The 22,435-nt window shown below is 43.9% G+C and overlaps 1 protein-coding gene across 1 annotated transcript in view; it reads right to left on the minus strand.

Annotated features, from left to right (window-relative positions):
• The window catches only part of PDZRN3 (PDZ domain containing ring finger 3), a 156,771-nt gene extending 137,696 nt beyond the window's left edge, over positions 1-19,075 (minus strand). The window contains exons 1-3 of the mRNA XM_054161389.1: positions 18,122-19,075; positions 12,073-12,159; positions 10,825-10,932 (exon numbers count right to left, since the gene is read on the minus strand). Coding sequence (XP_054017364.1) covers positions 10,825-10,932; positions 12,073-12,159; positions 18,122-18,838 — 912 coding nt within the window. The 5' untranslated portion in view covers positions 18,839-19,075. The remainder of the gene's footprint in view (positions 1-10,824; positions 10,933-12,072; positions 12,160-18,121) is intronic.
• Positions 19,076-22,435: the final 3,360 nt, after the last annotated feature.

Consider the following 22,435-nt stretch of genomic DNA (forward strand, 5'->3'; position numbering starts at 1 on the left):
GAGAGAGAAGGAAAAGTATCACTGAAGAGTTCTCTTTTCTGGGTTTTTGGTGTGTATGTTTTTTTGGTTTGTTTTAGTGTTGGTTGCTTGTTTTGTTTCTCTGTTTGGTTTCCCCCTCTCCAATGATTCAGGAAACATTTTTCACTCTCCCTTCCTGTTGCTGGTTTCTTTCTCATATTCATCCAAACAATCAAACATATCATATTTATTAGTTTTCAGTTCAAATTCCTGCTGAACTCCATACCCAAAAGGACTATTCATATGCACAATGTCTATGTGCTTTTATTCACTCAAGGAAGAAATGTGGCCCTGGGCTACAGGCTTTAGCTGACCCTGCTGTGAGCAAGGAAGCTAAACTAAATGATATCTAGAGGTCATCTCCAAACTTGGCCATTTGGTGATCCTGTGAAACATTTAATGATTTTAGTTGGATGGGATTTCAAAATTACTCATACCCTTGTGATATTTGACAGGATGGAGTACTCGTGGCTCCTGTCTTTGGAAATCTGGGCATAAATGAAACTGCATTTTGAGGCAAGCTTCATCACCAAAGCTGCTACTGGCTTTCAGTGTTGCACACTTGTGCCTCAAAGTTATGTGGGTGATGGCAAAAAATAAAGGATAAAGGCAAGTGCTTCCAGATAAAATTTACTACACTTAAGAGACCAGTCATGACTTTTCATATGTCATCTAATCTTGGTTTAATCAGGATTAATTCTATACTGCTGTTAAATGGGGCATGTAATTGGGCTGTGGATACTGTACTGGGGTTTCTGTGGATGATAACTCTATCAATGCAAAAGCACACATAAGGAGAGCCTGCTGTAGGGTAAGCCACACCTGAGAGCCACAGGTCAAGTCCTACAACAGATACTAAACAAAATGATTAAAAAATTTTTTTTAACTCCAAGCTTCAGCAGACTATCAACAAGAGGCTTGTAGCAACAGAAGTAGTTTCAGATATTCTGACTTTTCTACCTGCTTCACAACTGAGGTACAGTTAAATAATAATGTCAGTTGCAGACAAGATGCCTGCACCATTTGTGTGATTTAGGAATTGTGGAGCACACCAATCACCGAGGTCATCAAAGGCATGTCTCCTGTCAGGAGCACAGGGATGAGATGTGTCTGCATCACCTAGTAATCTATTCACATAGCCTGTTTGTATCACTTCTTCAACTCCTAATAAATTCTCAACTTCCCTTTTTCTGACCCATTATTCCCCTATCCAGTCTTTAAACCCTTTCAGAGGTTTTAATTCCCTTTACAGACACAAACTTCTTTAAAAACATTACCCCATTACATGAAAGCTAACAAAGCAAATTTACTTTGGAGGCTGAAATGCATACTTAAGTCTTAAAAGTGTTTCAAGTTGCTTTTAAGACTTGAAATCTTAAAATCAACAACTTAAATGCTGTTCTCATTTAAAAGTCCCAATACTGAAGCAAAAAAATCCTCAACTAATGTTATTGTCAGCCCAGTACCATTTGTATTTACAAATCTAAAAAACTTTGCAAGTCCTGTAGTTCCACTTTGTAGTGGAACAGAAAATAGTAAAGTTACATTCATAGATTCATGAAATGGTTTAGGTTGGAAAGGACCTTGAAGATTGCTCATCCTTCAACATCTTTATAAACATGAATGAGGTCACCCCTCAGGTTCCTCTTCTCCCAAGCTTAAGAGCCCCAGCTCCATCAGCCTTTCCTCAAAAGGGAGATGTTCCACTCCTTTCAGCATCTTTGTGGCTCTGTGATGGACTTTTACAAGCAGTTCCCTGACATCCTTCTTGAACTGAGGGGCCCAGAACTGGACACAATATTCTAGATGTGGCCTCATCAGGACAGAGTAGAGGGGCCAGGAGAACCTCTCTCCACCTACTAATCACAGCCTTTCTAATACACCCCAGGAAGCCATTTGCTGCCTTGGCCACAAGAGCACCTTGCTGGCTCATGGGCATCCTTCTGTCCACCAGGTCCACTTGGTCCTTTTCCCCAGAGCTGCTTCGAGCAGATCAGCCCCCAGCCTATACTGGTACCTGGGGTTGTTTCTTCCTAGAACATAGTCCAGGATTTCATTTCAGTTTCAGGACACATACTGCTGTGAAGGAAGCAGAATTGAGGCTCTTCTAGCACACACTGGTTCTGAAGAACCAGATCTACCATCAGAATAAAGCAGGTTTGAGCTGCAGTCTTAGGATTTGGGATACCCAGGAAGATTTGATCACTGTCACACATTCGATGTTTTTCACATTTGCTGAACAAATTCCATTTTTCTTTCCACAAGTTATGCAAATTTAACTTGAATAGCAGTGGTCTGAGCTCACTCCTTTTGTCCCTTAATTTGTACTTGCTTTATGCATATCTTTTAGTCCAATTGACATGGTAATGCACTGTGTATGCACTAAATTAAGGATGATTGTGCCTGATTGCCCAATTATGAGACAACCAAAATGTGTGAAAATAGTTGATAGGACATTCTGTTTTCTCTCTAAAGACTCATCCCATTCCCAAATCTAAAAATAAAATCTAACAGTTAATCATAATGGTTTGGCTTCAAATGTGGAAAACTGAACAGGAGATGATTTAAAATGCAAGGAATTGTACCACATGTGAAAAGAAGATTAAATTGTCCCATTGTTATGTGCTCTAAGTGCTTCCTTGTAAAGTAAGTATTGGTTTATTGGAGTCTGACACGTTTCTCTCTGATTAGCTACAGAGAATCTGAAGGGGCTATTTTTCACTCCTTTGAGAGAGTTAATAACTCATAACCCCCAAATCTAGATTTCCCCAGGTGGCTAATTTTCTCTTTGTCACAAGTGTCACTGCCATGGGCTGATCCTGCAGCATTATAACCACTCCTGTAGCCCGTGAGGTGACACATCAGGCTTGTCCTTGGGCACAGGACAATCTTCCCACCTTGCCATTTGAAGGAGGGAATGGCCTCTGTTTGCTTTGGCACTGAACAGCCTGGCAAAAGGCAGGCTGGGCATCAACCCTGAGCTGTTTGTTCAGGATAATCAGCATGGATTGGTTTACCAGAAAATGGTAAACATAGCTGAGGGAGAATGGATAAGAGATTTCATGAGTTGTGTGACCACACAATATGTGAGTCCACTGACTGAGTGCTGTGCTTTATCTGACATTTGACAGCCCTGGAAATTATCAAAGTGGTTTTCACTTCCATTCCAAGTCCTATTCCTTGTGCTACCAAACAAGCTAACAACCACACCCAAGACAAAAAACCTTTTGGGTCAGGGCATATGCTATATCATCTGTGACTTTTGCTGATTTTTAAAGCCTTGTAAAATGCTGTCCTAGCAGGTGAACTTTTCCCCCACTTTTTCCATCCCTATAGTCATGAAAACTTTGGTACAAGAGAATTTGAACTGGAAAGTTCATTCCTCATGATGACTTCTCCTTTTTCTCAAGAGCAACTTCCTGTTTAACTGTGCAATTCCAATACAAACATCAACAACATAGCTTAACTTCTCTGCAAGGACTGTGGACGCTCCATCCCAGCTCACCCCAACTGCAGAGCAGCCTGGGCTTGCATCCTGCAGTCATTTCCCTGTGTTAGTGCTGTCAAAGTGTTTCCATGGGGTACAGCTATCTGTAGAAAGTAGCATGTGGAAGGAATAGAGGTTATTCCCAGAGGAGAAAGAAGGGGGGTATCAGGAGAAAATGCTGATGAGGTAAGGAAGTGCCAAAATACAGCAGCAAAGTTGCAGATGCAGCAAATACTGTAGAAAGCCAAGCAGCACCAGGAACTGCTGGCAGGTAGGTGCGAGTGTGGTGTTCTGAAGAGACCAATTCCAACACCAGGCTCTAGGTTTATAACCTGTATCAAATGACCTTGTAGTTTGTGTAAAAGTAGATGGGGAACAAGGACAAAATCCTACAATTAAACCTTCTGCCCTGAAAATCGGTGTGAGCAGAACAGAGGTGCATGAGGGGACATGAGTGTCCCCAGGACAGCCCAGCAGGACTTCACTTCTGGGTTGAGCACGATTTGCACTGATGAGATGGCAGCTTCTTCACAAAGATAACTGCAGCACATCTCCTCGGTTTACAGGACAGATTTCACATTAGCTAAAGACTGACACCAGGTCATTTTCAGGCACAGTGTGTTAGCAGGGAAACAAGAGCAGAGGGAAGTGCAGGGTAGAGGCTGTGTGCAGGACAAGGGACTTGGACACCGTAATCCCATTAATTTAAGAAGTGTTACACATCAGGGATCTGTTCCTGAGTGGAGAGAGCTCTTTTTTGGGGATAATTTAATTACTGCTTTTCATTCAGCATGCCCTTGAGAGCAACATTTAGCTTCCACAGATTGAAAATACCCACATCATGGTTAGGGTCAACATGCTATGGACTTCTAATAAAAAGAAAAAAGAATCAGATGATGTGGAAATTTGAGGTGAAATCACACAGGACCTTTTCAGAAGCTGCAGCATGAAATGTACTTATAGCTGGAGCTCTGCAGTCCATTTAGTGAAGGAAGAAGCAGAGACTGGAGGTCCATAATACCAGAAACAACACTTCCTTCGTTTGCCACACTTATGTTCATCTTATCCAACTTAGGTTTCTCTCTTGTACACATGAAGGGCCTGTGTCCTAGTGGACCTTTGAGTCCTAGTGGTCAGCACGTTATCAATGGGACAGCAATGTGCCCTTGCAGCTAAGAGGGCCAATGGGCATCCTGGAGTACATCTAGAAAAGTGTCCAGCAGGTCTGGGGAGGTTCTTGTTCCCCTATACACTGGAATACTGTGTCCAGTTTTTGCCTTCCTAGTTCAAGAGAGACAGGGATCTGCTGGAGAGAGTCCATTGGAGAGTTATAGGATGATATAGGGACTTCAAGATCTCTCCCGTGAAGAAAGACTGAGAGACCTGGAGCTGTTTAGCCTGGAGAAGAGAAGGCTGAGATAGGATCTTATCAAGGTCTATAGATATCTGAGGGGTGGGTGTCAAGGTGAAGGTCCCAGGCTCTTTTCAGTGGTGCCCAGTGACAGGACAAGGAACAACAGGTACAAGCTAGAACACAGGAGGTTCCACCTCAACACAAGGAGACTCTTCTTTATAGTGAGGGTGACAGTACTAGAACAGGCTGCCCAAGAGAGGTTGCGCAGTCGTCTCCTCTGGAGGCTTTCAAAACCCACCTGGATGTGTTCATGTGTGATCTGTTCTCTGTGATCCTGCTTTGGCAGGAGGCGTTGACTCGATCTCTGGAGGTCCCTTCCAACCCCTAACATTCAGTGATTAGTACAGTATTTAGTGTAAAAATTCTGGTTTACCTCTTTCGTTTGTTCTCTTGCTGTCTGGCTCATCCTTCTGCTTCCCTACTTCCCTGCCACAGCCTAGTCTGTAGCACTAGTATGGAATCAGGCAAATAAACTTGAGAGGAAAAAAATGCAGTGAGAACCAAGGCTGCCTGTTTTCATTTATGTTTTCCTCTTAAGTTTGTTATTATTCCCTTTGGACCAAGCAGCGGGATCTATGTTTTAGCACAGGCACGGTGCTGCTTTGTAAGATACCATTGACAGATATGGAGAAAGGACTTGGAAAGCTCTCTAGGAGTGCAGTCTAAAAAAGCTGACTCTGCTATAGCTGCGCTCACTGCCTTGTTGTGTTCCCTCTCCACAAATACTCTAATGTGCCTGCGTGTCCTGGCAGGAACTTGAACAGCCCATTTTAAGTCACTGTCTGAAAACGTTTTACTCTAGAAAATTAATTCCTAAAAGTATGTAGCTGCACAGTAAATCTTGTTTGATGAGCTGAACTCTTCCATTCATGACAATGAAAAAATTCTCTTTCACCTATATGCTTGATGGAGTTCAGCTAGTGCTTGCTCAAGTTTCCTGCCAGTAGCTATGGGCTTAGGTTTATCCTACTAAAGCTGGAATGATTTTTACAAAGTGCTCACCAGCAAATGAGAAATTGGAGGCTGTGTTCAGTTAATCATTTTATTTACTGGTTGTTTGTGCAAGGCTCCCGTGAGCTGTCTGGAAGCGGTGATAAGTGGAACAGGGAACTCAGGGGAGGGACAGCTGTGCCCTGACAAGAAAGCCAGGTTGGCAAACACTGAACCCTTTCAGCCTGGAGACTCAGTCTTGTGGAAAAACCAGACCCCATCACGCACCAGCAGCCCACATGAAATGTTTCTTCATTTATTCATTCACTCGGTTCTAAAGCCATCCTTACCTCAGCAGCAGATCTTTCTTAGCATGTATGTGGTACTGACAGGGGCAGGTATGCCTTGTGCCTGCCAGAGCATCCCTTCTTGCAGTCCCTGCCTGGCCGATGGACCTTCTCTGTGCCGATTTGAGGTTTCAGAGGCTACCTTATTAACACAGCAGTTGAAACAACGTTGCTGATAGCCTCCTCCCCACCTGATGAGAGCAGAAAGGGCTCTGCCAAAGCAGCACACTTACTGCAGGGTGAACAGGGAACCCATGACAAATTGCAATTTCTTGTGTATGTACATGGGAGAAGATTTGCTAAAAAGTTTTCTTTTTCTTCTGTGTAACCTGTGAAGAAACCCACCTAACAGAAAAGCAGCCTATAATTTGTAGTAAATGAGTGTGCTTTGGGGGAAATCCATCAAATACACTAAGACGTGTTCTCAACTCCTAAACTAATGATCCTTCCTGTGAGCAGCATGAAAACACTGGGCAAGTCCCAGGTGGCATAAATCCTGGAGGTTTCAGTGGAGCTGTGACAGTTTATACTACCTAAACAGTACCCTAATTGTGCTCAGAACTTTTTAAGGTGGCAAGCATTTAGAATTTCAAAAGCCTCCTTCTTTCTAAGCAGTCCCAAAGCTAAACAAACAAGTTTGCTAGTTAGTGAGAAGAGAATGCCATATTTGATGTATAATCTTTCAGAGCTGATGTGCTTAAAAATAAAACCTCTGAAAATCCAATTTTGTCTTAAGAAATGCCAAGCAGCTGTGTAGAGGAGGCATTCATGGCTGGGACTTGAACCAACTTCTGCTAGGAGAGGAAATTAGGACCATTTTGTTACCCTGACCAAAATGAAATCGATGAGAACTGTAATTCCTTTGCAGTGAAATCAATAGCTTCAGCATGTTTTTAACATGGCAATTTGCTCTGAAACATCTTAACAATAACTGGGTAAACAGTAGAGCTGCATTAAATCAGCTGCTTGCTTTGACTGTGTGCCTACCGAACTGCATGAAAAATGTGCATGTCAAATCAGAAAATCTCACAGTATCATTACTTCCTCACTTCTGAAGTAACTATGACAGATCTGAAAACAGATCTAGGGAAGAAGCACTGGTTTATTTGGAGCAGTTGCAGACCAAGATCCAAGCCTTCAACCCTACTCTGACATGAACTTCCCGGAGTTATTTCCCTCTTTGCTTCAAGCTACTCATATGCATATAACGTTATATAAAAAATAAGGGGAGTTTATTAAGCAGTCGATAGCCATAATGTAGTCTTCACAGTCCTATGTTAGCACTAAATATAATTATTTAATAGGTTCTGTAAAACGAAAGACAGGGGCAAAAGGGTATTTCTCTTTATTTGTTACATGTTGCTCTGAAGACTGAGTAGCACAGACCATGCAACATTCATCTTGATGTAGGTAACTTAGCAATAGAAGCATGTTTTGCAGTTCTTCAGGCATTACTCATGTCAGTGATGTACAAAGGGCCAGAAACCTGCTTTCATAGAGGATTCAAAACAATTCCTGAACGTCTTTGCATGTAACCTTCCAAAAGCTGTAGAACAGGAAAGCCAAAGTAAGGCTCACGGAAGGAAAATATGCTTTAAAAATATCTCTGACATAATTGAAAGATTATCTCTGAGTTAATTTGTCAAGGGAGAGAATTTGCAAGCGGCTATCAATATCACCCTGCATTTGCTCTCAGCTCTAAACAGTACTCTGTATGTGCCTGTATTTTACACTGCCTAATCCCTGCTTGGTAATTAGAAATGTTTTGACAGTTCTTAAATTGAAAAATGAAACTCTTATAAATGTTCTCCAGAACAAACCCACCAGCAGATTCACAGTAAAGGAACACTATCCAAAAAGGAAATCAAATATTTTATGGTTTACTTCATTGTAAACTCTGTGATGGATGCTGGAATTAATTTTGGGGATGATGTGCTCAGCAGCTTATACTGGAGCAAGAGTTCTTTGTGAAAGAATCTATTTAAAATCATACTGGTGATACACAAAACCTGAATACTGAATAAGTCAAGTTCAAGATAAGCTAAATTCAGTTCTAAACAGTTAAGTTACCATCTTTTATGCTTTTCAGAGCACATGTGACCCAATAAGATGTTCCACTCTCTATGCAGGGTTCCATCTACGTCCTCCAGCTGTGTCCTGTCAGCTACAGCTAAAGCTGTAAATGATTTTTCGGTCAAGATGCCAAATTCAAACTTGGGCAGTGTGAAGCTTATTTTAAAAATAGCCTCTAGAAGGATGCTATCACTGGACATGACCTCATTTTCACCTAGATCACATACATGATATTTAAATGACATAGGATAACGTACGTAGGGTATTAGTCTGATAAATCTCACTTGGGTGCCTTGATGCAGGAGGTATTCCTTTTTTTTCCTTAACCCAGTCTAGTGTGAGATGCAGCTTATCAAGGAGAGATTGCACAGAACAGAGACTCAAAGAGCTCTTTCGGGAGCTGAGGGCCACACTACACATTTTGAGGGGTCTGTATTAGAGCACTCAAGTCTAGTTCTGTGAACTGGATGTCTGTAGTGGGCTGGGGGGCAATTAATTTTATCTAAAAAAGATCCTCCACAACAAGCAACAAATTGCATTAGCTGGGTGCCATTCTGAGACTTGCTTCAACAGGACATTCCTCACACAAACTCAGAGGCTGATGTGGTGGCACCCAAAGTCAGGCACTGGGAAAACGTGCTAAATTTTCATCAGGATTTTCTATATATTGACAGGTGAGAAGAGTGAATATGAAAATGAGTTTGTGGTCAGCACAACAACAGTTGTCAACACCTGTCAACCTCTATCAACACATGGGTTCCTGCCACGCTTGGTGTGTTATAAATACAACAAATTGCTCTGGTGCCTTTTTTCTGGGTTTTACTCTTATGTGAAAATGTAACAAACTGTGGAAAAGACCCCACACAAACACTGCCCTCACAGGCATGACTCCACCCAGGGAGACGGCACAGCCAAGAAGCACAGCAGGAAAGCTCACCCAGCCTGTCTTCCTCTGTGGTGTTCTCAGGTTCTTAGCATGCATCAGCACAAGGGTATTTAGTTGCTGAGCCTGGCTGTGCTTACTCTGCCAAATGCTTAACTTGTGGAGAAATGGAGCAGGAATGAGGGAGTGAGAAAGGTGAAAACAACGAGCAGTAAGGAGAGAGGTCTCTTGGCACAGAGAGCAGATGCTGCAGAGCCCACGGAGGTTAGCTGCCCTTGTCCCCTGCGCCACGGCAAGAGTGACTTCCAGACAAACACCGTGTGACTGCGACTGCAGGCTGAATTATGGTGCTTGCACTGCAGGAGCCTTGACTGGGCCTGCACAGCCAGACTAGGGCATTTCCTAACCTTGAGGTATTTGACTTTCCAGAGGTTTGGTTTCGTACAGTTGTTTGGTTTATGTGACTGCGCACTACTTCAGAAACGGATGTCAGCTTTTCAAATCTGCTTCAAGGAAGTGGATGCTTGTGGGAAAACCTCAGTTCAAACACAACTGCATGGTTCTCTCAAAATTGTCCAGGCCTTTTCACAATTACGTTATATCACATCCATCCCTTAAGCAACTCTGGATCATTTCACAGCTCAGTTTCTTATCTTTTCATAGTTCTGCTACTGTGGCTCCATTCTTTCCCATATGAAGCAACTTAATGAATATTTTATATCCTTACTAAATTGTGAATACAATTTACCATAACTGTACAGCAAATAGCAAAAACACATTGTCCCCTGCCAACAGAAAATCCTTAACAGCTGTTTATTGCTCATTTGCAAAACATAAGAGCAATGGAATTCCATTACTTAGAGACACTGGCTGCTCCATGATATCCTTGGCAACAAACACCACACTTATCTTTTTGAACAATAGACTCTCAAAGTTTCTCCAGCCTACAAAAATAAGACAGTGAGGAATACTTAACTGTAAAATGCTAAACAATGGGAACTGACTCACCATCGGCTGAATTTTCTTCCATCAAAACAAAATTTTCTTCCATCAAAAACTCCCCTCCCCCAAATAAATTTGCTCAACCCAAATTGAAAGAAACATTTCCAGCAACCGTCTCTTTGACAGGAAGAAGTTTTTATTGAGGTCAAGACTCTGGCAAAATGGGAAGAACTTCAGCCTGCTGCCCGAGCAATGTAAGAACTTACAAACAACATGAAGGGAGCCCCTTAGACATGTTTATAATAAACCATACAGAAATCACAGGGCAGAACGTTTCCACACTGCTCAAAATTTGGTCTCTAATATAAAGAAGAAAATAAAATCATGGTTTAAACCGCAGGTATTTCACATATGGTTTTAACTAAGTAACTTTAAAGTTTCCAATAGCTTTAAAAAGAACTATCCGTGGCATACCAGATAGATGCTAGCTCCTCAGGAAGTCAGGACATGCACATACCATCCATAATCTGGTTTCTATATTTAGGTAAGAACTCTACCTAAAGCTGTGAAGGTCAGCCCTGCATCAAGTCAAGCATAGTTTAACAGCCGTGTCTTCGAGACAGTGTTTACCGTGGCACATTTCTCCTGAACCCACTCTAAACATCATGCCATTTGAAGACCTGAGGTGGAACTTGCACTATTAAAAGAGACTGGATAGTGTCTTACATACCTCAATAATCCTGTCATGAATTTGTAGCCCTCCTTCCTTAGCAGCCGGGCCCGTGTCCACTATTTTTGATACAAAAATTCCTTCACTAGATGAACCATCTTGGTTGTCCTTTAAGGATGAAAAGAAAAAGACACTATTTTACCTTGAACTAACTAATTTGTCCTCAGCTAAAACTTGTCCATGTCACAACAGTACATGTAATTGGAAAGATAAATTCTTATCTGTGTCTTAATATGGAATTAGTTGGTGCTGATGAGCACATCTGATACTCCCATTCTGAATGATTAAAGAACCAGGACTGGAATTCCATTAGGTACAATAGTTGCCTGATAATAATTTTCCTCTTATTTAGGCCAGCTCAGTAGTAATTGTCATTACAATTATTCTTAATGTAAAACCCAGTGAGCCAGCAGCCTGCCTGCACATCAAACATAAGACAACAGTGCATTTTTATTTTTAGTTGCACAGCTCTTCCTCTGGAGGCCTGAAAATGAAACCATGAAAAATAACTTCCACCTAACAAGGTATTGTCATACTCCTGTGTATTGTGTCACCAGCTCCTATCAGCACAGAACAACATCTCAGATAATTGAAAACCTCTAACTATAAAGAAAGAATAACTTTAAAGTGAATTTGGTAGGAATAAATCATGATTAATGTCAGATTTCTGAGCAGCCAAGAATACTTTCTAAATTACTAGGACAAGGTATAATCCACTCCTTGATCTAATTAAAATCATATGCAGCAGCTTCAACCAACAAGCATGCAGAGAAAAAAAAACCCAACAGCTTAGTGAGTGTATGGTGCAGGAAACATCTGCTGAAATCATAGAATTCAAAAGTAGGTTGCTTAAGTTCCGTCCCCTCACCTGCATGCAGAGCTGCTCAATCTCCAGTGGAAAGGAGAGTAAATAATGTTTCCTTAATGAACTGTAAGGGGCTAAAACTGTGGGCCCTGAACTCCTGCAATGTCTTCAAAGCAGTATGGCCTGAGAATGAAACAGCACCATTTTGGGAGTGACACTGCACCCTTAGTGCTCCTGGCTGTGACAATGTGCAAGAACAAACATGTGGTGAGAGAAAAGATGGTGCAGTTAATAGACATCTGATAGAAAACTGAATGCAGGATCTGCTCTGAAAGAATCCCAAGAGAACCAAATGCTTGTCAGCAGCATTTTTTCCTCTTAAGTGTTGACCTGCATGCTTTTCCCAACTGGAAAGGGCAAACATATTTTAACAATTAACATACCATGCATGGTCGGCCACCAATGATATTAAATCCAAGAGAGCCAGAGTCACGATGAAGGATGAGAGTCAGGGCTTTAGTTTCTTCACCCTACAAAGAGCAGATGAGCACGTTCAAAGCCTTTGTATGCATTGGTAAGCAGGACAGCTAATATTTCTATACAGGTTTGTTGAGTTGATGTCTTATTGCTCCCCTCCCTCCCTCCCCCCCCCCCCCCCCCCCCCCCCCCCCCCGTACTTTAGAGAAAAACATTTAGAACAACTTTGCAGGAGGAAAGTCAGCAGCTCCCAGCCTCAGCACTCCAGCCACCCCACCATTCTCCAGCAGTACTTCCCTGTGAGACCCACCCTGTAAGATTTATGTCTAATTTTTATTGAGATCTACAGCAAGACACTTAACAGCAACAGAATATATTTATATGTAATACTGGATCCTGCAACTACTTGACCTAGTCATGTGTGATGTGTTATGGAAGACACTCCATGTTTCCAGTAGTCAAATTCTTGGCTTTTCCAGAGCTTGGGGGTGACTGAATCTCAGCACTGTATTTTCATCTTGCTTCTCCCTACTGCTAACTACATGACATTGTTTTGAACAGCATCAAACACTTAGTGTTCCACAACAGAGATTCTCTGGTGAGTTTTAGAAAACAGCATTAAACAGAACTGCTACAGATTTTCCACAGTCCTAGGATGCCAATTGCTACTCACAGCCCCTGCCATGAATTATTTTATTCCTTGGAATTTTAACAGCAATATTGCACCACTGAAAATCATTACAATTAATTCCCTAAAACAGGAAAATCTACAGAATGGTTCTCTGATTAAACATTAAATATACAACAAAGGTTGACTGGATGGGGACTGTATAAATGTGAGCTGTTATCCTGTCCTCTTACCCCAGCTTGCTCCTAACCACAGCCACAAACTCACACAAAATGTCTTTTATTGCAGTGGTGATTACTTAGGTCCATGAACTTTCATTAAGACTGTTAAGGACAACCAAATCCTCACAATGTACTAACATCACTCTCAGTCAAGTGGTTGCTATTAAGAGAGCACAACACTACAAGACTAGACAACTGCAAACACAGAAAGCTGTCAATAACAATTTTTCTGTTTCAGTAATCAGAATGGGATGAGTATATGGTGTGGTTACAGATACACGTGAACCTTGCTACCTCTAAGATCTTTTCCTTTTTTTTTTTTTCCCCCCCAAAGGGTGAAAAAGTTATGAACACAAAAACGTTTGAGGAAGTTATCTTACAAGCCTGGTTTTCATAACCAATTAATGAGAGAAATTACGACAGTTACAGTGTAATTCAATGCAGATGGCTTTAGCTTGTGCATTTTCCTTCAAACATGTCAATTTGAAGTTGTCGATCAAATATTAATGTCTATTAAACTCATTAAAAATGTCAAAGTAATCCTGGATTACTGAATTACTCCTGCAGATTTGGGGATGATAACAAAGCCCAATTCCCTGCCAGCGTAAGCTGGCAGAGCTCCACTGACCGCACGCTCGGAGCTCCACCGGGGGGGAGCTGCACCAACATATTCCACCTGAACATTTGCTTTACAGTTTTCACGTCAGTTTCTGATTGTTATCTTTCCTGCAAATCAAATAGTACATAGACTCAGACCTGATGCAGGGAAATAGGAATAAAAGCTGACTGATTTTCTTTTGAGTTTGCCTACACTCAGCATCAGTAGTACCCAGAGGTCTGAAAAATTAAGTAAAGGCTGTTTCCCAGCCAGTCTTTAGAACCAGACCTCAGACAGGATTTCAAGGAATAAATTTCCAGTCCTGTGAGACCACTTTCAAGCACTGGTGGTTCAGGACTTGAAAGACAAGGACGTGCTAGTAGCACTGTTTACTTCCCCTATTATGCTTTCTAAGAAGGCAAATCAATTAGAACAATCAAGAAACAATTACAACATTGCTCTCAAGACACTATTGGTAATTAAAGTTGAATGTTGTCATGAAAGTCTCCTTGGTAGCTATGATTTGATGATTTTACACCCAGCAGAGCAAGTATTAAAGCAGGTGAGCTCAAATGAATCAAAAACTTAAGGGAAAAAACCCCAGCTAATGCATTTTTTTGTAGGTACTCCTGAAGGAAACACTGCAGGGATTTTAAAGCGACTCTCCAGCCAGTTCTGCTGCATTTGTGCACTGTCTCCATCTCTCCATCTTCTCCTCAGCAGCAGCTGTGTTGCAGAGCACAACCCACATACCCCAACTGCCCCAGCACCAGGGAGGCAGCAGCACATTGTTGGAACACTTGGTTACTTTTGCAGATTCACATCTCAAGTCTTAGCACTGTCTTTGACAACCTTCTTCACTTCATAAGGAAGCCAATGATTTTTCCAGGGCCTTTCTTTTCCCCTCTAACATGTCTCACGTTCCAGCAAAACAATCATTAAACAGTGAGGTAACTGTGGAAATGCGGTGGCCAGCATCCAGCCCTGCCCTGTCATCTGCTTCAGAGCAGACCTGATGCTTACTGGCATGTTGGATTCCCACAGCTGAACAGAACTCTTAAACATAATTCTTGAAATTACTGTACTTCCCAGCTGAGTAATGTGCAGCTAATAGACTGGTTTTCCTTTAGACATTGGAGGACTCTTAACTTTTTTGGTAATGCTGTGGCTAAGAAGGTCTGTCTGCCATACAGGAGACACTTCTGCTCCTTGTTTAACGGCAAAAGGGCTGCCAGGACCAGCCCAGCACGTCCTGCCTGGGGACAGCCTGAGAAAAAAATATCATCTTGTTTTAAAGGGCTTCATCATAGAACTGAAACTTCTGTTGCCACCTCTACAGAGGTTTTAAACGAGAGGTTTTAAATATCAGATCATAAACTGGTTCCTGTATGTCTGATGCATTTACTTCAAGTCCATCCCTGCCTTTGGCCATTGGGACAGAAGAGCTTCCACCACAGGGTGCAGCCAGCACCATGAACTGCTTCTGTTTCTCCCTCTCATTTCTTTCCAAAGGACTTTGATGGCTGTGTACATAAGGAACGACCAGATCAGCTTATCAATAGGTGTGAACAGTGGTATGTTTCAGCAAGGATTAAGCATTGTTTGAATAGCATGAGGTGTCTTGATTATTTAGACTTTGATGTTTCAGGATTGACATGTCTGATCAAAGGAAATACTAATTTTGAGTAAGACACACCACCTTCCCTACCACTCCCTCCTCAAGCTTGTCCACAACAAGCCTTACCTCTTCCCACCAAGGAATAAATAGTTGCTCTCTGAATAAACTTTCAGATCTGTCCTTCGGTGTAAGCACAGATCAGACAGCCAGGCAATATGCAGCAGGACTAGTATGTTCCTTCAGTGGCAAAGAGTACACATGGAAAACACAACTGAAGTCACTTAAGGCACATTCATCTGTATAGGGGACTGCAAATCTGTGAGATATTTACTGAATAGTGTGTGCATAAAATATACCTTTTATAGTCCTTTAATATAGTTATGGGAGTGTTATAAAACTCTCTTCAGAAATGGGAGATGGAAGCACAGAAAAGCTGTGCGATTCATCCAGGATCACAAAGAAACTCTCTACTAAGGCAAATCCAGACCCGAGTCCCCAAGATGCCTGAAAATCTTGGCCCAGCCAAGAATGACCCAGAGTTTGAGTATTTCATGAATGGCCTAATGTCCCTCCACATCGTATTTCTCCTTTAACTAATCATTTAAACAGAACTGTACATGGATATTTCTTCTGTTTTGACTAGAGCATGTCTTTTGATTTATTCTAGATTGGTTCTACATCTGTAGCAACAAGCAGGGAAATCAGAAGATCCTTTTCTTTCACCTAATGAGGAGCCAGAACATCCTACAGTGAGTTTTGCAGTCATTCTTCTAACCTAAGAACCCAGTTTGTCAGTGTCAGTGCCCTACCTGTATTTTAACACAGACTGAACACTTAAAGCTTTTAACAAAACACATGAAATATGAATAATGATTGTAATTAAGTAATGACAGCAAATGTGTCGCATGCTTTGAAGATGCAGTAGCTTCTGGGATGGAAATCAGTTATTCCACGTTGTCATACATGTAATCCATGTGTGCAGGGAGCTAATCCTTGTGCCCAGCTGAGTGTGACAATCTGCACCATGCACTTGCATAGTCTATGCCAGTGTCTAGAAAATAACCCCAGAGTCAAAACCTGGAAGCGTGCCACAGCCCCAAATTGGTAAAGCATCCCTTGCACTGGGCGATTACCATGGGGCTTTTAAAATTCCCTCCAGTGCACAAAGATGCAAGTTTCCTGATTGTACTGCTCTGGGAGCTGGGCAGACTGAAGCTGTTAATATTGGAGTGCTGCCCAAAATGCTGTGAAAGACATGTAATTGATTGACCGCTAGACCACGAGTCTGTGGTGACATGACACCTTCCAGCTTGCTTCAGATTAGGGGCTGCTTCAGAGGACTGTAAAACAGCCTTTTGTAACAGGGCTGAAAACGGGCACAGTCTCAGGCAGCTGCATCCATAAATTTGATAAAAAGTATTGCTGGAAACTCTGGACCCTGCACATTTACAACTACTCCAAGTAGCACCTTTCCGGCTCCCAGCAGCTCACTGTGCTTTACAGAGCTAAATAATACAAACCCAACATTATCAACACCAGGCACAAAGAAATGAAGGAAGGGCTGTGTGAGAATAAAGGTGTGCTGTTAGGATCAGGTCAGGGATGAGGAGGTATGTGGTCAGAGAGATGATTTCCAACAGCAGGGCTGTATGGAGGACTTCCCCTACCAGCAATGTGAGAGGGAGCAGGGCCAGCTGTGGGAGCAGAAAGCCTTGCAGCAGGCCACTGGCTAAGTTCAGGGGGCTGCAGGAAGAGGAGACTGAACTGTCATGAATCTTGCCATGAATGAGAAATCTTAATTGAATAGTTTTATGAAGATTTTAACCAGCACCACACCCAGCACTGCCAGAAGTTACAACAGTGCATTTAGTGGTGAGCTTGAATCTCCAAAAGGGGAAAAAAAAAAGGCTCTAACATGATGTTTTATTCCCTTTACACAGCTTTTACAGCCTCAGCATTACCAAAGGTGTGGATATAGCTGTTTGACAATTTTGAACAGTTTAATACTGCTGTGTCTGTGGTCACACATTCCAGGTCACTGGGAGGACTTTGAATGTCTTCATTTAAGAGATAATTGGCTTCTAGGGCTTCCCTCACTGGGGAGCCTCATTCCAATTAAAACTTGGGGATTGTTGTGGCTCTGGCTTTTGATTCTGGTCATTTTAGAAATGGTCTGATTGTGAGGGGCTGAAGTCAAGAAACTCCTTCTCCTCCTAAACTGGGCTTTTAAAGAACCCCGTTTGACTCTGGAAAATAAATACAAGTACACATCAGGCATCTTGTATTTGGACATGGATGTTACAAAGGTGATGGCTTCAGATCATGAAATAGCCGGCAAGGTGTCTGAATTGTGCAATAGTTAATCCTAAAAACTGCAATTTGTAGGAAGCCATATTTTGCGATGCTAGGTGAGCTAAGGGTCTGGAAAGCATTGGGTCACAACAGCCTCTTCCAACTCATTCTGCTTTGTGTTACTCCTGGGAGTTGATTTCGGATGGTTTAATACCATTTCCAGCCCTGAAAATTCCAGCTTTGCTGTTTAAATTTTTCTTTAGCGAGGGAACTAAACCAGAAAAAAAGTAATACCGTGCCCTTGGTATTTTGATGCGTGAGAGGCCATATGCGGTCCAGACACCAATGACGGTCACTTTAGAAAAAAACAATAAGTACGGAAACCAGCACATGACAGCTATTAAAAGCCAAAACTCCATGGGTGTGGGGGCGAGACGGGCTACTCAGGACAACCCCTGCTCACGCCCAGCGCCCACGGCCGGGCTCCGAGACACCGGCGAGAGCGTGCCTCTGACTCCCGTGGGGTTCGGCCGTCCCTCCGAGCCCTTCCCGCCCGACCCCTCTGCTGAGAGGCATCCGAGGAGCGCGGGGGACGCAGCGGGGAAACTTCTCCCGAGCGGGCCCGCCACCGTCGGGCCCTGCGCTCCTCTCGCCTTACCTTGCCGGGGGAGGCGGCGCGGGCACGGGCCAGGGCGTCGAGGCGGGCGCTGTACTGCGTGAAGCGCTTCTGGTATCGCAGCGCCGTCACCTGCAGCTCCAGCTGCGCCGCGGCCAGTCGCGACAGCAGCGACTGCTCCCGCTTGCCTGCGCGCAGCGCCTCCTTCTTCAGCGCCTTCTCCAGCGCAGTCGCCCGCGCCTGCAGCGCGGCGCCGTGGGCACGAAGGGCGCGCAGACAGCCGTGCCCGCCGGCCCGCCGCTCGCCGTGGGTCAGCATCAAGCCGCAGCCCTGCTCGCAGAGGCCGGCGGGCCGCGCCTCGCAGCGCTCCCGCATGTGCGCTTCCACGTCGCGGAGGTTGAGAACCTGGCGACAGCCGCGGTTGCGGCACTTGGCCGGGGAGAAGTCGCAGGTCTCGGCGTGCTCGCCCAGGTGCTGCAGAGGCACCACTGCCTCGCAGCCCCGAGCGTGGTTGTCGCACTTGATGTCCAGCTTGAGAATAAGGCTCTTGAGGGGCAGGACGTGGTTGAGCTCCTTGGTGGAGATGCGCTGGCAGTTGACGGGGCAGCTGCCCTGCTGCACCACCCAGGGCAGCACGCAGCCGGCGCAGAAGACGTGACCGCAGGGGGTGGTCAGCGGGTCCTCCAAAACTTTGTTGCACAGATTGCATTTGAAGTCGGGATCCACGTCCCCGTTGAAGCGATCCAGCTCGAACCCCATCCTCCTTTCCGCTTGGCCAAAAGCAAACGAAAAAGGAGAAAAAACACCCCAACACCACCAAAACCAGCCAAAATAGCCAAAGTGCTGAGATGGGACAGGCAGAAAGCACTAATAAGTAAGTATCAACCAGCTACTCGGGAAGGGGCTCCGGCCCCCAGCCCAGCCCGCCGGGGAGCTGCCACGGCTGCCCTGTCCCCTCCGCTCCCCGGGAGCGCCCGGCCCCGCTTCCGCCGCCGGCCCCAGCCCTCCGCTCCCGCCGCCGCCGCCGCGGGCTGCTCTCCCCGGGGCCGCCTGCGCACAGCGCCGTCGTCCGCCCCGCCCTAGCCCCTCCTCGGCCCCGCCTCAGCCCAGCCCACCCGGGACGTCCCGGGGGTCCTCCCGCTGGTCTGCGGCGCGGCCGGGACAAGGGTGGCTTTGTTTTGGGTAGGGGAGGAGTGGGTTCCAGCTTATCCCCCGCTCTCTTCTAGCAGTGGCAGGTAGCCGGGAGCCTGGGGGTGAAGTTCGGGGAGCCGGGACGGCGAGCGAGGTGTGCCTGAGGGAATGGCTGGCTGTGGGGAGGGGAAGGGCGGCCCGGCAGGGGACAGGCAGGATGGGGTGGGGGGGGCAGTAGGGGGGAGGAGGGTGAGAGGAGGAGGACAAGGTCGCAGCGAGGTGTGACAAAGAGAAGGATAAACTGTCGTCGCGTTTCACGCACAGTTGGTAACAAACGGGACGGCTCACTCCAAGAGTTTGGGCACGTTGGCAGGGGATACACAAAAGTCGTATCCTTCGGGAAGGATGCTGCGTGGAGCTGCCATCCATGGTTTAGGTGCTCGGCGAGCTGCTTAGAAATGGGACTGTCTGTTTAGTTCTTTAGTGAGACATCTGTACAGCACCAAGGAAGCGAAGGGCGACCAGAGTAGTCTGCCAGTGCTGCTCCTGTCCTTACGGAGAAGGGATGCGGTTTTTCCTTTGTCTGTATAGCTTGTTGTTATCCCCTTAATGCCACTTGGATGTCAGTGAGGGACATCAGGAGGAGTACCACTTCTGATACCTATTTCTGCCTGGAGATGATTTAAAAGCACTCCAGAACGTGCTATAAAAAGCTAGCCAGACCACACCTGAAGTACCAGACATAGCATTAGGCAAAAACAATTTCTCTTACAAGGCAGATATTCAAGTGCTGAAAAAAGCAATAAAAGAGAACAGCTTTGTTCATTGTGGATAGTGGAACTGAATTCTCACATGCACAAGCCACATACCAGCTCAATTGTTCTTTTAATGTGTTTTGCTTTATGGCAAAGTAGAAGCCCAACTTCAGTTTCAAATGACCTTTAGTACATGCCTATAATATCACAGTAAAATGATTTTTCTGAGTAGCTGGGGTGATTATTTGTCTGTTAGTCACCTTTAGAAGGTAACTGACTAGTTAGTGGTCACACAACTGTGCACCCAATTCAGTTTCAGGCAAGTAGTTTTGAGTATTAAGGCTTTTCTCTTTCCAAATATGCATTCCATCTGTAGTGCTCATTTCATTCTAATTATTAATGTTCCATGAAACTGAAGGTTGCTTTTGGCTGTATCCATTGCCTGACTGAAAAAAGTGTGCATCACATATTTAGGGTCATATACCTAGCTAAGGAATGTTTTACATGTTGGATCCTTTTTAAAAGCAATAATAAGCACATGATGTAATATAGGACTGTGCATGCAGGCTTTCTGTTAACTCCATCTGAAGGTCATGTGCAGTCCAGGGCTGTGGTGATAAAGTTTAATTTATACATAAATATTAGTTCTGGTTATTCTATTTGACCTATAATAGTGATTTCCATGCTTGCTTCTTGTGCTTCCCTGGCTTTCTCTCCTTTCTCTTCTTCCTCATTTCTGCCTCCTCAGGATTCCTCTTCCCACCAGTCTCTCTTACCATTTCCCTTGCTGCAATGCTGCATCTCTTTCCTCCTTCCAACCACCCAGACCACTAGCCAGCTCAGGTGGTTCTCCGTGCTTTGTCTGTAATGTCAGTGCTCTTCTGCTCTTCACTATCAGGACACTGATGTCCTGCAGTTTGTCACAAAAGCTCAGATAGCTGTTTCTAATCATGGCATCTCCACTTTTCCATGGGCATTTGATCTGAAATAAAACTTCACATCGCTTGGTCAGGGGATGCACATAGCACAAATGAGTGACATGAGCATTGGTGTTTGTGTTGGCAGCTGCTGCATCAGCCTGCATCTGATGGGAAATCCATCAGTGCAACTATTTCTGACCAGGATGGTTTAAGATAACTGCTCTAAATTAGTGCCCAGTGTGGCCATCATCTTATGACTTTCTTGACATGGGTTTATAAAGTGCCTCATGTGTTCAGGAGGGTTGCAAATAGAACTAGAAACACACGACTTCCTTGAATGATGGCTGTAGCAGTTTTGGTTTAGTATTTCAAAGTTGTCACTGCAGGATGCTTGAGGCCGTTCCTGCTGAAGCCAGAGGCAGAGCTTTTATTGATTTCAACAAGAATGACATCAGCACCAGCTTCCTTTGGCTACTTGAAACTATACAAATATTTGGAGGGGAAATATAGGCAAGAACTTGGATAACATTTAAGTTTGGAGTCATGGCTAGGCAGATGGTGTGCTGAATTCTGTGATATACTTTAATATGACATTTATGTAGGAATAGATACTTCATTTATAAATCAATATTTTTGAAGGCCACTGCAGCCTTGTGTTGAGACTACAGTGTGGAGTGCTGGTAGGAGACTGAAGTTCCCCTCTCTCTGCTGCCATTATTCACAGGAGAAGGCACAAATGGAGCTTTTCATGCTGGAGACACATTTCAGTTCTCTCTTGAAAAGAAGTTTAAAAACCAGCCTCTCAACATGAGCCTTTAATGTTATTTTCAAAGGCTGAGGTTGGAAACTGAAAAGAGGTTTGGGTTCCAGCCCAGTGCCACCAGGGCTGGAATTACATTGCCACAGCTAAGGGTGGTCAGTTTCACTTAGTTTTCTCATCATCAGAAGTAGTGTACTGTGGTGGGACCATTACTGAACCGTTAGGGCTCTGCCATTTAATTTAGCCTCTCATAAGAAGGGTGAGGGCATGTCAGTTTGTCTGTTGAGATGTAGCATCATTTTACACTTGATATGAGATGTGTGCAGGGAAACCAATTTTTTTTTTTTTACATCAATTTGCCTTTCAAAAATGGAAACATTAAATGCCAGAGAAAGGGTCAAATCCCTGTCCAAGACAATCATCTGTGTCTTTGTTCTGCCTTATGTGATTCCCACAAAGCTCCTAAAATTAACAGGATGTGTCCAATGTAGCATGGTCTTCTTCATGCACTTAGTTGATGAGCTGGAGCCTTTTGGAAGCTGAAACTCACAGTGGCTCTGGCCTCATTTAAGATATGTTCAGTGTAGTTAGAAGATGTGCAGTATATATAAAATCTATCTAAAATGTCATGATCTTCTCAAGATTCTGTTCATTGCCAAGCACTGAGGCACTGTGCAGAGTTACACATTTCAGACATGCTGTATTCTATGACATTTTATGACCTTTTTTTGTACTATGTATGTTTTACATCATTTCTTGATCTATCTGTATAGCTCTGATCATTAAAATT

This window comes from Dryobates pubescens, chromosome 1, assembly GCF_014839835.1.
Source record: "Dryobates pubescens isolate bDryPub1 chromosome 1, bDryPub1.pri, whole genome shotgun sequence".
Taxonomy (NCBI): Eukaryota; Metazoa; Chordata; class Aves; order Piciformes; family Picidae; genus Dryobates; species Dryobates pubescens.